At 41.7% G+C, this 12,653-nt stretch overlaps 1 protein-coding gene across 1 annotated transcript; it reads left to right on the top strand.

The window, feature by feature from the left end:
• The first annotated feature begins 387 nt into the window (after positions 1 to 387).
• LOC106544145 (olfactory receptor 10AC1-like) lies at positions 388 to 1,365 on the top strand. The gene has a single exon (XM_014060322.2). The coding sequence runs from the start codon at positions 388 to 390 to the stop codon at positions 1,363 to 1,365; it is 978 nt and encodes a 325-aa protein (XP_013915797.2).
• Positions 1,366 to 12,653: the final 11,288 nt, after the last annotated feature.

Here is a 12,653-nt window from a genome sequence, read left to right on the forward strand (position 1 = left end):
ACCGCGATCTAGTCAGTTAGGTGCAGTCTGAGAAACATGTTACCTGCCTTTTCTTCTTGCAAGATTTCCGAAGAAATAGAAAAAAGGAAAATGCAAGATCATCTTGTTTTTCTAGAATATACTGCAGGAATAACAATATGTTTTACACAAAATACATGGAAGCTATGCATGCCTTCCAATTTACTATCCTTCCTCACAACAACTAGAGCTGGGGACCATTGGTGGATTTTAGTTTGCCATTCCGTTTCTACTGCTAGTTTCCATGGGTTCTTGGACCACAATAAGTAAACTGCTGGGAATGGATAAGTTTCATCTTTCCATCTAGATTTACATTCTCTCATCTCATTCTTTTTTCCTCTTGCAGGTCTAATGTCTGTGGACATTTGCATGGAGACCGATAACCAGACATCCTCAAGCATGGAATTCCTGCTGCTTGGGTTCTCTGACCTGTTCCACTTGCGGTTTTTCTTTTTCTTCATCCTCCTTGGGATGCACTTGGCTACCCTTGCAGGAAACCTGCTGATTCTCTTGGCTGTGTCAGCTGAGCCCTCCCGTCCTCCAATGCTCTTTTTCCTCTGCCAGCTCTCGGCCATTGAGCTCTGTTATACCCTCATCATTGCTCCCAAAGCGCTGGCTGACCTGTTGAGCAATGGTGAAAGCACCATTTCTTTTGTGGGCTGTGCTACCCAGATGCATTTCTTTGTAGCTCTGGGGGGAGCCGAATGTTTCCTCCTTTTAGCCATGGCTTATGACCGCTTTGTAGCCATCTGCCAGCCCCTTCACTACATGGTAGTGATGAACCAAGCGTTCTGTCTTCAGCTTTTGGTCATCTGCTACCTTGGGGGATTTGTAGTCTCTCTGGGGCTGACTCTGGCTATCTTCCACCTGCCCTTCTGCAGTTCCCACCATATTGATCACTTCTTTTGTGATGTCTCTGCTCTTCTCCACTTGGCCTGCACCAAGAGCTATATCAATGAGCTTCCCCTCCTTCTAGCTTGCACGCTCCTCCTGCTCCTCCCTTTCCTCCTCATTCTTATCTCTTACATCTGCATCTGCCTTGCTGTGATGAGGATCCATGATTCCTCTGGCCGAGGTAAAGCTTTCTCCACTTGCATCTCACACCTGGTGGTCACAGTCTTGCACTATGGTTGTGCCACTTTCATATATGTCCGACCCAAGTCTAGTTATTCACCCCGTCGAGATAAGATGATAGCCCTGGTCTATACCAACATTACCCCCCTGCTGTATCCTTTAATTTATAGTGTTAGGAACAAAGAAATCAAAGGAGCTGTGAGGAAGTTATTGCAAAAAAGATTAGCTCATCCAAACTGGAGCATCTTTAAAAGCAGACCTGCTCATTTCTGAGGAAGTAAATTGAGTCCAGCCCAGAATCCATGAAATCAATATTTCTTGTGAATTGGGAAATCTTGAATAATGGAGAGAAAGCAAATAAAAAGCAGAGGCACCCACTGGATTCATCAATAAATCTTCTCTCTTTCCCCTCTGCCTAGGATGGTCAAACATTAATTGTTAATTCATCTTGGTGGGAAGGTCACAAATTATGCAAGACATAATTAATACCTGTGTACGATAATGTACATGCTTAACTGTGCACACTCACACACTATTTATTTATGTTTCACATTTCTGTACTGTCCATTTCCCTCTAAAGCGGACTCTGAGAGGTGTACAATAAAATAGAAATGTTAAGAGAAGGCAAGAGTTAGTTAAAAAATGAAGGAAGGGCTTTCAGGGGACTAACTCCATAGCTGTGTGGTCTCCTTGGCTCCCCATGCAGGGCCACAGAGCAATGTCTTAATTCCTTTTTGGAAGACCAAGGGAGTTGCAGTTTAACTCTAAGTGTAATTCATAATGCTGGGTTTTATCCATAAAACCCTATATGGTAGAGACCCTGCTAACTTGAGGAGATGCCTATTTCCTGTGGATTTCTGCCTATCTGGTTTTATCTGACAGGGTTGCAATGCCATTTATAGGAACCCTAAAAACATGCCTTATTTGTCAGGTCTGCCTCCCCTCTGAAATGAGTTAGTCCCTGAAATCGTGGTGACCCACATCCTGATGGTGTACCAAAGGGATGTAATGTCCCCTTTGGGGACAAAGCAAAGAGATGCTACATAGGAAATGTCTGACTTGCAAGATTCTGTTAATGTAGTTTTACAATAAAATAGAATTAGCTTATTTAGTTTTGCTTTCTGACTGGTCTCTAGCTGAGTAGGGAGCATATGGTAGTGTGTACTTACTATGTCCTTGGCTTATGAATAACCATTGAGAGAACAGAGGGAAGGCCGAGGCACCAGGCAGACTTGCAACTGAGGACTATAAACATGTGGCATGCTTTTGCCCCATTGTTCTCATCTCTGCCACAGTGGTGGGATTCAAAAATTTTTACTACCAGTTCTGTGGGCATGGCTTGGTGAGCATGACATGGCTTGGTGGGCATGGCAGGGGAAGGATGCTGTAAAATTGCCATTCCCTCCCAATCAGCTGAGACTCGGGAGGCAGAGAATAGATGGGGGCAGGACCAGTCAGAGGTGGTATTTACGGGTTCTCCGAACTACTCAAACTTTCTGCTACTGGTTGTCCCGAACTGGTCAGAACCTGCTGAATACCACCTCTGCTCTGCCCCTGAAGGCTCTGATCTGGAGTCACAGCTGGCCAAGCTGGGAGAATACCAATGTATCACTTCAAAAGTCAGAGAGGAGAGAGTGAGGAAGTGGGAAGTTGCGTACAAAAGTATCTTGGCAGGATCTCAATACCAGTAGTAAACTCTTGAATGGGCCAGCTGCTAATATCAGAGCTGAGTGACATCACCAGTTGTATTCAAGTGATAGCACATAAGGCGTCATGTGAGGGTCATTGGAAGCAGCATCAATGGCAACCCAACCTGACACATTTTCATGCCTCGTTCTAACTTGTAGCCATCTCTCTGGGAACATTGACACGTGGCCTGGATCTGACAAAGCTTTGAGCCTGGCCTGCTGAAACTTGAGTGCTGGTATTATTATTTGTACTCACATATTATTATTATTATTATTATTTGTACTCACATATTATTTTACGTTCTGTCTTGCACCCCCTTCCCATGAGTTGTAAGCCGCCCTGAGTCCCCTCAGGGAAAAGGGCGGCCTATAAGTGACAATAAAATACGAAATACGAAATAAAGAACTTCTCGGGGCAAAGTCAGGCTGGACTAAGTCTAAGAGGTCACAGCGTTACAACTTTGAGGACCTCTGTTATATGAAGACTATTAACAACTTTATTTCAGTTTTGCAGTCCAAGCACCAATATAGAAACTGATCTGTGGAGAATTTAGAGAAATTTCTGTATCCTTCAATCTCCCTTCAGAGTAGGTGAAATAGCCATTAAGATAAGCCATTGCAGGCAGTCCATGTTCTGAAAGAATTTCCATAAAAGCTAGAAGAATTCATTAGGGAAGTAAAATGACACAGAAGGTGGCGTTGGTCATAGTAGTGGCTTTACCTTGCTGCCCTATCAGTATGTGGGCTTCCCTTACATACAAGACGTGAGAGAAGAACTGTTGTCCTACTTTGTGCATCCAAGCACAGCTTTAAAATAACCACCCGAGAACTGCTAGTTCATTTCATTAATAAAATTCATACTTTCTACTCAGGGAGCCTGGGATCTTATGAAGGCAAGTAACACTCACTGGGTGTTATGGAAATTATAATGCAACATATTGAGATGGGAAGGCTTTCATACTGCAGTCTATGCACGCACACAGCTAAAACTTTCTGCCACCAATTTACAAAAGAGGCCACTAGAAAGAGGAGAGAAAAATCCAGCAAATGGGCACAAGGGGGCTCCCTGGAGTCATTTTGCTTCAGAGAGGGCTTTCATATCACTACTGTATAGTATCAGAGTTTTGCAAGGAGATGCTTATCATAAAAATCTTTGGACTGAGGCTGCAATCTGCAGGCCTTGTGATATAATTTTAATTATAAATTTAATTTAATGTAAACGTTTTATACTGTTTCATCACCTACTAGAAAGAATGGCCATGTTTATCTTTTGTGGCAAAAGCAACAGAGAATTTGCAATCCCTTAAGGAGTAAAAAAAAACAAAAACGTTAGGACATTCACTGGTGTAGTATATAGTCCATTCATCAAATTCAAGGACTATTATCCAGGCATACTAAGCCATGCAACCAGTCAGTGAACCATGGATGTGGACAGTGTAGGAGGGCTTACATCGTGTTGTATGAAATGCAAAAAAACAAATTAAAAGAGGAATAAATGGAAGCCATTTGCTGAGCATTCAAATTTTGATGACATGACCATGGGGATGCTGCAATGGTTGTAAATGAGAAAAAACAGTCATAAGTCACTTTTCAGTGCCGTTGTAACTTTGAACAGTCACTAAACAAATGGTTGTAAGTCAAGGACTACCTGTAGTAATCTTCAACAAAGCAGTCTGTATGACACAGACACTGGTATTGCTAATCTTTTTCCACAAACTGTAAATGTTACTTCTCCTGTTTTACAAATCCCATTTATGAAAGTAGCATGGTTCATACCAATCAGGTTTCAATCAGGCTTCCCAAATCTTTTCACTGTTTCTGCATCTAAAGCAGAGGGAGTCAACCTTTTTATACCTACCACCAGAGGTGGGTTCTTACCAGTTCGCATCTATTCGGTAGAACCGGTTCGTCAAATCTACCGAACCAGTTAGAAGAGGTTCCACCAGTGGACCTGGAAAGCAGGACACACCTACAGAAGAGGTTCCAAAAAATTTTGAAACCCACCACTGGTCCTTGGATATGATTATTCTACACTATCATGCTCCTATTTATAAAACTCAGTGCCTCTGTGAAAGGTAAGGATGACTACTGCGTTTGTGGTGCAATCAGAACATTGCGTGTGTTGAAGTTGTTTTAATGCAAACCAAAGATGCCTTTTAAAAAAACAAGTTTACATCATATTCTTATTCATGCCAGTGCTGTGTGAGAGGTAATTGAAGGTGGTTCTGACAAGTGTCGTCGGCATCTTCATATCCGGTCACATGGGCGGCAAGCCACTCCCATCCAGTCACATGGGCGGCAAGCCACTCCCACAAAGGAGGCCACACCCACAGAGTAGGTTCGAACAATTTTTGAAACCCACCACTGCCTACCACCCACTTTTGTATCTCTGTTGTTAGTAAAAATTTCTAACCGCCCACCAGTTCCACAGTAATGGTGATTTATAAAGTAGGGAAGTAACTTTATAAAATTTATAAAGCAGAGTTACAGCAAACCCCTACTGCCCACCATGAAAACTGGAACACCCACTAGTGGGCAGTAGGGACCAGGTTGACTACCACTGATCTAAAGGGTCAAAATAGACCACAGTGATCCGAGATACATTTCTGTGGAATCAGCAGAGAAGTTTATGCTTCTGGACCTACAGGTAGTTTTGGGATTGTCACCATAATTGAGCTCAGAACTACGGTCATAAATGATGCTGGTCATCACATGGCAACTCTGATTTTATTTATTTTCTCTATTTTTTCTGTGGCAGTTGTTAAATGAAGGCGGGAGTCAAAAAGCAAGCAGGACAGTTCTTCAAGTAAACATGACAATTGTAAAGTGAACCTATTGTCCACAATAGGGGGGGGGGGGTTGCCGAAAACCAGAAGTAAATGCTGATTTCCAACCAAAAACATTATAAATTGTGGTCATATGAGGCACTGCAAATGATTATAAATACTATAAATCACATAACCATGGGGAAGGACAGCCATCAGAACTTCAAATCTGAGTGATATAAGTACCTTTTGTGGGGTCCGTCATAACTCTGAACAGTCACTAAGCAACCAGTCGCTATGTGAGGATTACTTGCACATCCTATTAAAGCCCAAAGAATCGAATGCAGCATCTGCTAAAGTCTGGGAGCAGTGAAATAGGTTGAGTAAGAATTTCTACCAATAGGAAAACAAATCATCTCAAAATCTGTAGAATATCATTGTTTCAAAATATCATAATTTGCTTTTTCCCTGTCCAGTCTGGGAAATACTGAAACTGAACCAGTAATCAAATAACATTGTGAGAACAGAGAAATGCACGTGGAGTATCCTGATTGGTGCAAATAAACTATACTGAAATGCTTTACTTTTGGAGAGATGTGGTTTACAGGCTGAATAAGAGATCCTTTGAACTATTAACCAATTTGTTTAGGGCATATCCATCAGATCCTATTAGATCACCACAAGGGTCTGTTGTATGTATTGTATCATTTTGTACTTTGTCCCGCTTTGATACCTTCTCATTGTGATTGATCATACTACAAACAGAGATAATTTGCCCATCATAAAAAAGACATTGCACCCACAATGTTATCTGATATCCATGTTGCTATGAGGACCTGCCTTTATTCTTATTCATTTGCATCTGTGTTGACAGTTCAAAAGGAACATATCCTAAAGGGAAAGAAAATAAAGGTAATGAAAAATTCTTGAGACTTGAATGACTCGAGTATTATTTTAGATTTTTAGATTTTCTTTATCTCATCTTTATTATTTGTATAAATAGCTCAAGGCAATGAACATATTTGGTCTCCATGGTGTAAAAAAAGATGTTGAGACTCTAGAAAGAGTGCAGAGAAGAGCAACAAAGATGACTAGGGGACTGGAGGCTAAAACATGTAAAGAACGGTTGCTGGAATTGGGTATGTCTAGTTTAATGAAAAGAAGGACTAGGGTAGACATGATAGCAGGCTTCCAATATCTCAGAGGTTGCCACAAAGAAGAGGGAGCCAAATTATTCTCCAAAGCACCTGAGGATAGGACAAGAAGCAATGGGTGAACACTAATCAAGGAGATAAGCAACTTAGACCTAAGGAGAAATTTCCTGACAGTTAGAACAATTGATCAGTGGAACAATTTGCCTCCAGAAGTTGTGAAGGCTCCAACACTGGAAGTTTTTAAGAAGAGATTGAACAACCATTTGTCCAAAGTGGTGTAGGGTTTCCTGCCTAAGTAGGGAGTTGGACTAAAAGACCTCCAAGGTTCTTTCCAATTCTGTTATTCTATTCTATTCTATTCCTATTCTTTCTATTCTATATCCAATGCTGCTCCTTCCCCTTATTTTCCCCACAATAATCACCCTTGTGAGGAGGGTCAGGTTGAGAAAGAGTGACTGCTGGCCAGCTTCTCTGCCTAAAGTGGAACTAAAAACCACAGTCTTCTTGTATCTATTTAAGTGCCTTTAATTCAGGGGTGGGTTCTGGCAGGCACCACTGCCGGTTCGCTCGTGTGTGCACCATGTGTGTGCGCTTGATGTGTGCTGCGCGAGCATACACACTACAATTAAAATTGTTCTGTGCATGCGCAGAACTGAAATACAAGATGGCGGCACCTATGGCGCCACTGGGTAAATCAGTTCCAGCAACCCAGGCTGCCAAACCACTACTGCTTCGGCCGAACTGCTCCAAATCGGTAGGAACCCACCACTGCTTTAATTACTAAGTGCCAGAATGTATCACAAGAAATGTTTATATTTGTGAAAAAGATCACCCTTCATTTTTTTGTCGATCTTCTTCAGCAACTTGGTAGTGTACAAGAAGTAACATTTTTATAAAATGAAGCAGAAATGCATGTGGAATATAGAACATTACATTTCTAAGCTCCAATGCAGGTGACTCCCAAATAACTGCCTTAAGCTATGAATTTTCTTTAAAAAAAAAAAATTACCTTTATGAGTTTCAGAGATAGAGTTCTAGGATAGACTATAATATTGCCTGCCCCAATCTGGCGCCTTTTAGATACATAGGACCAAGACCTTCATTATCCCTAGTTAATGTGTCCTTTGGTTGGCCTTGAAGGGAGGCATAACCCAGCCTCTGAGGGCATTAGTTTAGGAAAACTTAATCTAATGGGGAAAACAGCATTGCCAAATATGTAAGATATAATTCTTTTTAATTCCTTAAGCAGCTCTAATGCACTGTTAATAAGGATATGAGGGATAACTGTAAATAAAATATGTATTCTGTCAAAAAAACAATACAAAAAATTTATGAAACAACTGATGTGTGAAAGTGCACTCTCCATGTCCAGACCATTGATAATCAAGAAGCAATAAACATTAATCATAGCTTTATCTTTCTATTTGGCCATTTTTCTACCAGCATTTCATGGGATGATTTTATTCTTGCTTCTGCATATTCATGTTTGCTCCCTCTGGGGTTTCAAGGATCTTGCCATACAAATTAATTTAGAATGAAGAAACATCAACAAAATTAATTTGTTTGTTTAATATCCTGCCTTTATTATTATTATTATTATTATTATTATTATTATTATTATTATTATTATTATTATTATTATTATTATTATAAACAACTCAAGGCAGCAAACATATCTAACACTTCTTCTTCCTCCCTTTTTCCCCATAACCCTGTGAGGTGAATTGGGCTGGAAGAGAAAAGTCACCCAGCTGGTTTTCATGGCTAAGGACAGGAGTAGAACTCACAATCTCCTGGTTTCTAGCCTGTTCATATGCCTGAATGTGGCCTGACAACATAAGTAAAAAGCATGGCTGTGCATCAATGGTGGGATTCAGCCAGTTTCCACCTATTCGGGAGAACTGGTTGGTTACTTTCTAAACAGTTCAGAGAACCAGTTGTTGGAAGAAATCTTTTGTTTTTTCCCACTTTACAGGGCTAATCCTGTAAGGAAGGCAGGAAGGAAACATTCTGGTGTTGTTTCTAGCCTAATTTTTATTGCCCTGCTTACAGTTAACCCTTATTACCATTGTAACAACTAAGGCAAAGTGCCCATCGACCTGAGTGACTTTATCTTGGCCACGCCCACATGATCACATGACCACCAAGCCCCGCCTACCCAGCTGGTCATTAGGGCAGAGAACTGGTTGGTAAATTATTTGAATCCCACCACTGCTGTGCATCCTACTACCATCCCAAAAGAGAGGGTCTGTAAGTGGTCCCCACCATAGTTTGGCTATGAACATAGGAAAGTTGAAAACATTGGGGGCAGTCCTATCATTCAGGCAGTACTCTTTCAGAGATATTACTATATTTCCCACACCTACAAAATATAAAGATCCTCAGGAATGAATTCCTCTACTTTAAATCAAGGTTAAAAATAATTCAGATAAGCAACTATTTAGCTGTGGGAAATATCAGCCAGTCAAAGGGCATGTCAGAAAAAGAAATGCAGTTATTAAAAATTGAGTGCTGCTACCAGCCTCTGGCTATAATTCCAGTCGCCTGTTGCTTTAGTCTCCATTTATCATGCAACCTCTTCTATAAAGCCAATGAGGGGATGTGGAACACAAAACAATTATTCAACAATTCCTTATCCCCAATATAACAGAATTGGGAAGGACCTTGGAGGTCTTCTAATCCAGACCATTTCAGACAAGTGGTTGTCCAGTTTCTTCTTAAAAGGCTCCAGTGATGAAGCACCCACAACCTCTGAAGGCAAGCCATTCCACTGGTTGATTGTTTTCACTGTCAGGAAATTTCTCCTTGTTTTAGATGGCTTCTCTCCTTGTTTAGTTTCCATTCTTTGCCTCAATCTATATTTGAAACCATAGCAAGGAAATGGGAATAATAAAACATTACAGAACAGCTTGGAAAGTTCTCAGAATCAAGTTGAATGAGCATCAGAATTGGAAATGAATCAGCTCATCCACAAGACACCCAATAATAGCCAGTAGCTGATTGTTTAGAGGATGATCCAGAAGAGTTCCAGCCAGTTTTCATATATGGACTTTTTTTAGCCATAATAGAAGTAATAAAGGATGTCTAATGAAAACCAATAAAAAGCCAAGTCTAAGCTCAGCCTCTGATGACCTTAGATCTTGTTTAACTCATCTGACATAAACCAATGTCACTGTCGCACTTCCTGGAAACTTGGAAGTCTTGACTGAAATGCAAAAACTTCAGATCCTCCACTTTTAGAAAGGATCAAACCTACCAAGATTGGGGTACGATTTTTTGTGCAATAAGAAGTTTTCAAAACATATGGTTTGGGGGAACAATGATTATGAAAGGAACACACAACCCAGAAAAGACTTTCCTCCTCCTCCTCCTCCTCCTCCTCCTCCTCCTCCTCCTCCTCCTCCTCCTCCTCCTCCTCCTCCTCCTCCTCCTCCTCCTCCTCCATGATTTATAATCTGTGTTATATTTTACTCTGCAACCCATATTTTATTTTCACTTCAAAGGTTTTATAATGTTACATTAGTGTTAACCAAAAGCTGGTATTTAGAATTTCAACAGCAAAAGTCCATGGGAAAGAATAGAAGCAGATGGTAAGAGTACACTAAAAGGTGAGAGAGGCAAAAGAGCTTGATTAACTAGTATTTTCCAGTGCAAAAGAATATACTACAAACTTCATCAAAAGTTTTGTGTAACTTTTCAAGAGCTCTTAATCTATTTCAGGTTACTGTGAGAATGTTCTCACTTGGCTGGGTTAGCTTTTATGATGAACTTTGGTTCTTTGACTGGAGGCAGATAGCCCTGAGTTGTTGACAAATCACAAAGCTCGTGGGACACCCAAAGGGAGGATCAAAAATGGGGAAGATGGTACATGTAACCATGCAATTGAAGGCCCACATACCTTTTGTGTACACATGATGCATGTTAAAAAGGGATTTTCATTAATTGGATGTGCTCACTATCTTGACTTCTCTGATCCCTCCATGAGCATCCCCGTCTTCTTTCCATGTCATTTTTTTTTATTTTTTTTTATTTTACTTTATTTGTATGCCGCCCTTTTCCCTGAGGGGACTCAGGGCGGCTCACAATTCAAGGGAGGGGAAGAACGACAAGTTACAAACATAAAACACCATACACCGTTAAAAATTACAACAGTCATACCATTCGAGTGGGGTTGCAAGTCTTTAGCCCCAGGCCTGTCAGAACAGCCAGCTTTTAAGGGCTATGCGGAAGGCCTGGAGGGTGGTGAGGGTACGAATCTCCACGGGGAGTTCGTTCCAGAGGGTCGGAGCAGCCACCGAGAAGGCCCTCCTCCGGGTAGTTGCCAGTCGACATTGGCCGGCTGATGGAATTCGGAGGAGGCCTAGTCTATGCGATCTTATAGGCCTAGTGGAGGTAATTGGCAGTAGGCGGTCTCTCAAGTACCCAGATCCAATACCATGAAGGGCTTTGTAGGTGACAACTAGCACCTTGAAGCGCACCCGGAGATCAACAGGCAGCCAGTGCAGCTCGCGGAGGATAGGTGTTACATGGGTGAATCGAGGCGCACCCACAATCGCTCGCGCAGCTGCATTCTGGACAAGCTGAAGTCGCCGAATGCTCTTCAAGGGCAGCCCCATGTAGAGCACGTTGCAGTACTCCAGCCTAGAGGTCACAAGGGCACGAGTGACTGTTGTGAGAGCCTCCCGGTTCAGGTAGGGACGCAACTGGTGCACCAGGCGAACCTGGGCAAATGCCCCCCTGGTCACAGCTGACAAATGATGTTCAAAAGTCAGCTGTGGATCCAGGAGGACTCCCAAGTTGCGGACCCTATCTGAGGGGCGTACTATTTGACCCCCCAGCCTGAGAGATGGAACACTTGGCCAATTAGTGGGAGGGAAGCACAGCAACCACTCGGTCTTATCCTTCCAAAGAGACTGAAGAATTTGGGGAACAGCTTAAATATTGTTCCAGTTTTATTTAATATTGTTATCTCTGTTAGGGAAGTTAGTAAGTATCAACCCCTAACTAACTTTGACTATTCATTAAAAAAATGTTAAGCAGGATCAAGCTAGCTTATTCTTTGGATGGGTGTAGGCTAAGGAATTCCAAAACATCACAAGAAGACAAAGGCAAACCTCTTGGATATTGTTGCTAAAAATCTGGCATGATAGATCAATCCTGATTTAAGACTTGACTCCTGGACTAATCCCTCCAGTTTTCTTGGCAACATTTTCAGAAGTGGCTTTCTACTGCCTCCTCCTTCCTGGGGCTGAGAGAAAATGACCAGCCCAAAGTCATCCAGCTGGCTTTGTGCTTAAGGCAGAACTAGAACGCGGTGTCTTTTGGTCTGATGCTTAACTACTCCTCCAAACCACCCTTCTTTATTACACTGTTTGGAATATTTGAATTTCTTAAAAAATGAGCAGACCTTTTGAATAATTTAGACATATCAATGCAGGTAAGTATGCATGAAGTATCCATGCATGAAGACCAAGATTTTGTGTATTCTATCCTGGGTTTTTTCCCTTGAAAATTTTTCACTTCTCATCCAAGAAGCTTCTGAACTGAATGAAGAAATTTCTTGGATGAGAAGTGAAATGATTTTCAGGAAAAAGCCAAGAAAGTCCAGTGGGCTTTTAAAAAGCACCCTTGGGACAACCATGACCTGGATGATTAAGAATCTATCTCCACAGTCTTCTAACCTGCTATATTTCACATTCCCCTCTTGTGAGAAGGAAAGCCTATTGGGCCTAGGTCTGAAAAATGTCACTGTGAGCCCACCAGGTGGCCCTGTGGAGCCATCCATGGAGCCTGACAGAGGGAGGCGGGAAATGGGACTTCCCAGGAAAAGTGGCAACTACCTTTAAGGTGAGCCTATCTGCTTGTAGCTGGCCCAACCCCTTTAAAGCTAGTAGCAAGCAGTTGATTGGGAGAGAACTGGTTTCACCACTTCTCTGCCGTACTCTTTCATCATA

The sequence above is a fragment of the Thamnophis sirtalis genome, unplaced genomic scaffold (assembly GCF_051295495.1).
Source record: "Thamnophis sirtalis isolate CommonGarterSnake01/CBP01778 unplaced genomic scaffold, rThaSir2_p1.2 scaffold_5, whole genome shotgun sequence".
NCBI lineage: Eukaryota > Metazoa > Chordata > Lepidosauria > Squamata > Natricidae > Thamnophis > Thamnophis sirtalis.

Bases quoted from the DNA above. Each gene is read 5' to 3' on its own strand.
- LOC106544145 (XM_014060322.2), top strand. From the start codon at position 388: ATGGAGACCGATAACCAGACATCCTCAAGCATGGAATTCCTGCTGCTT.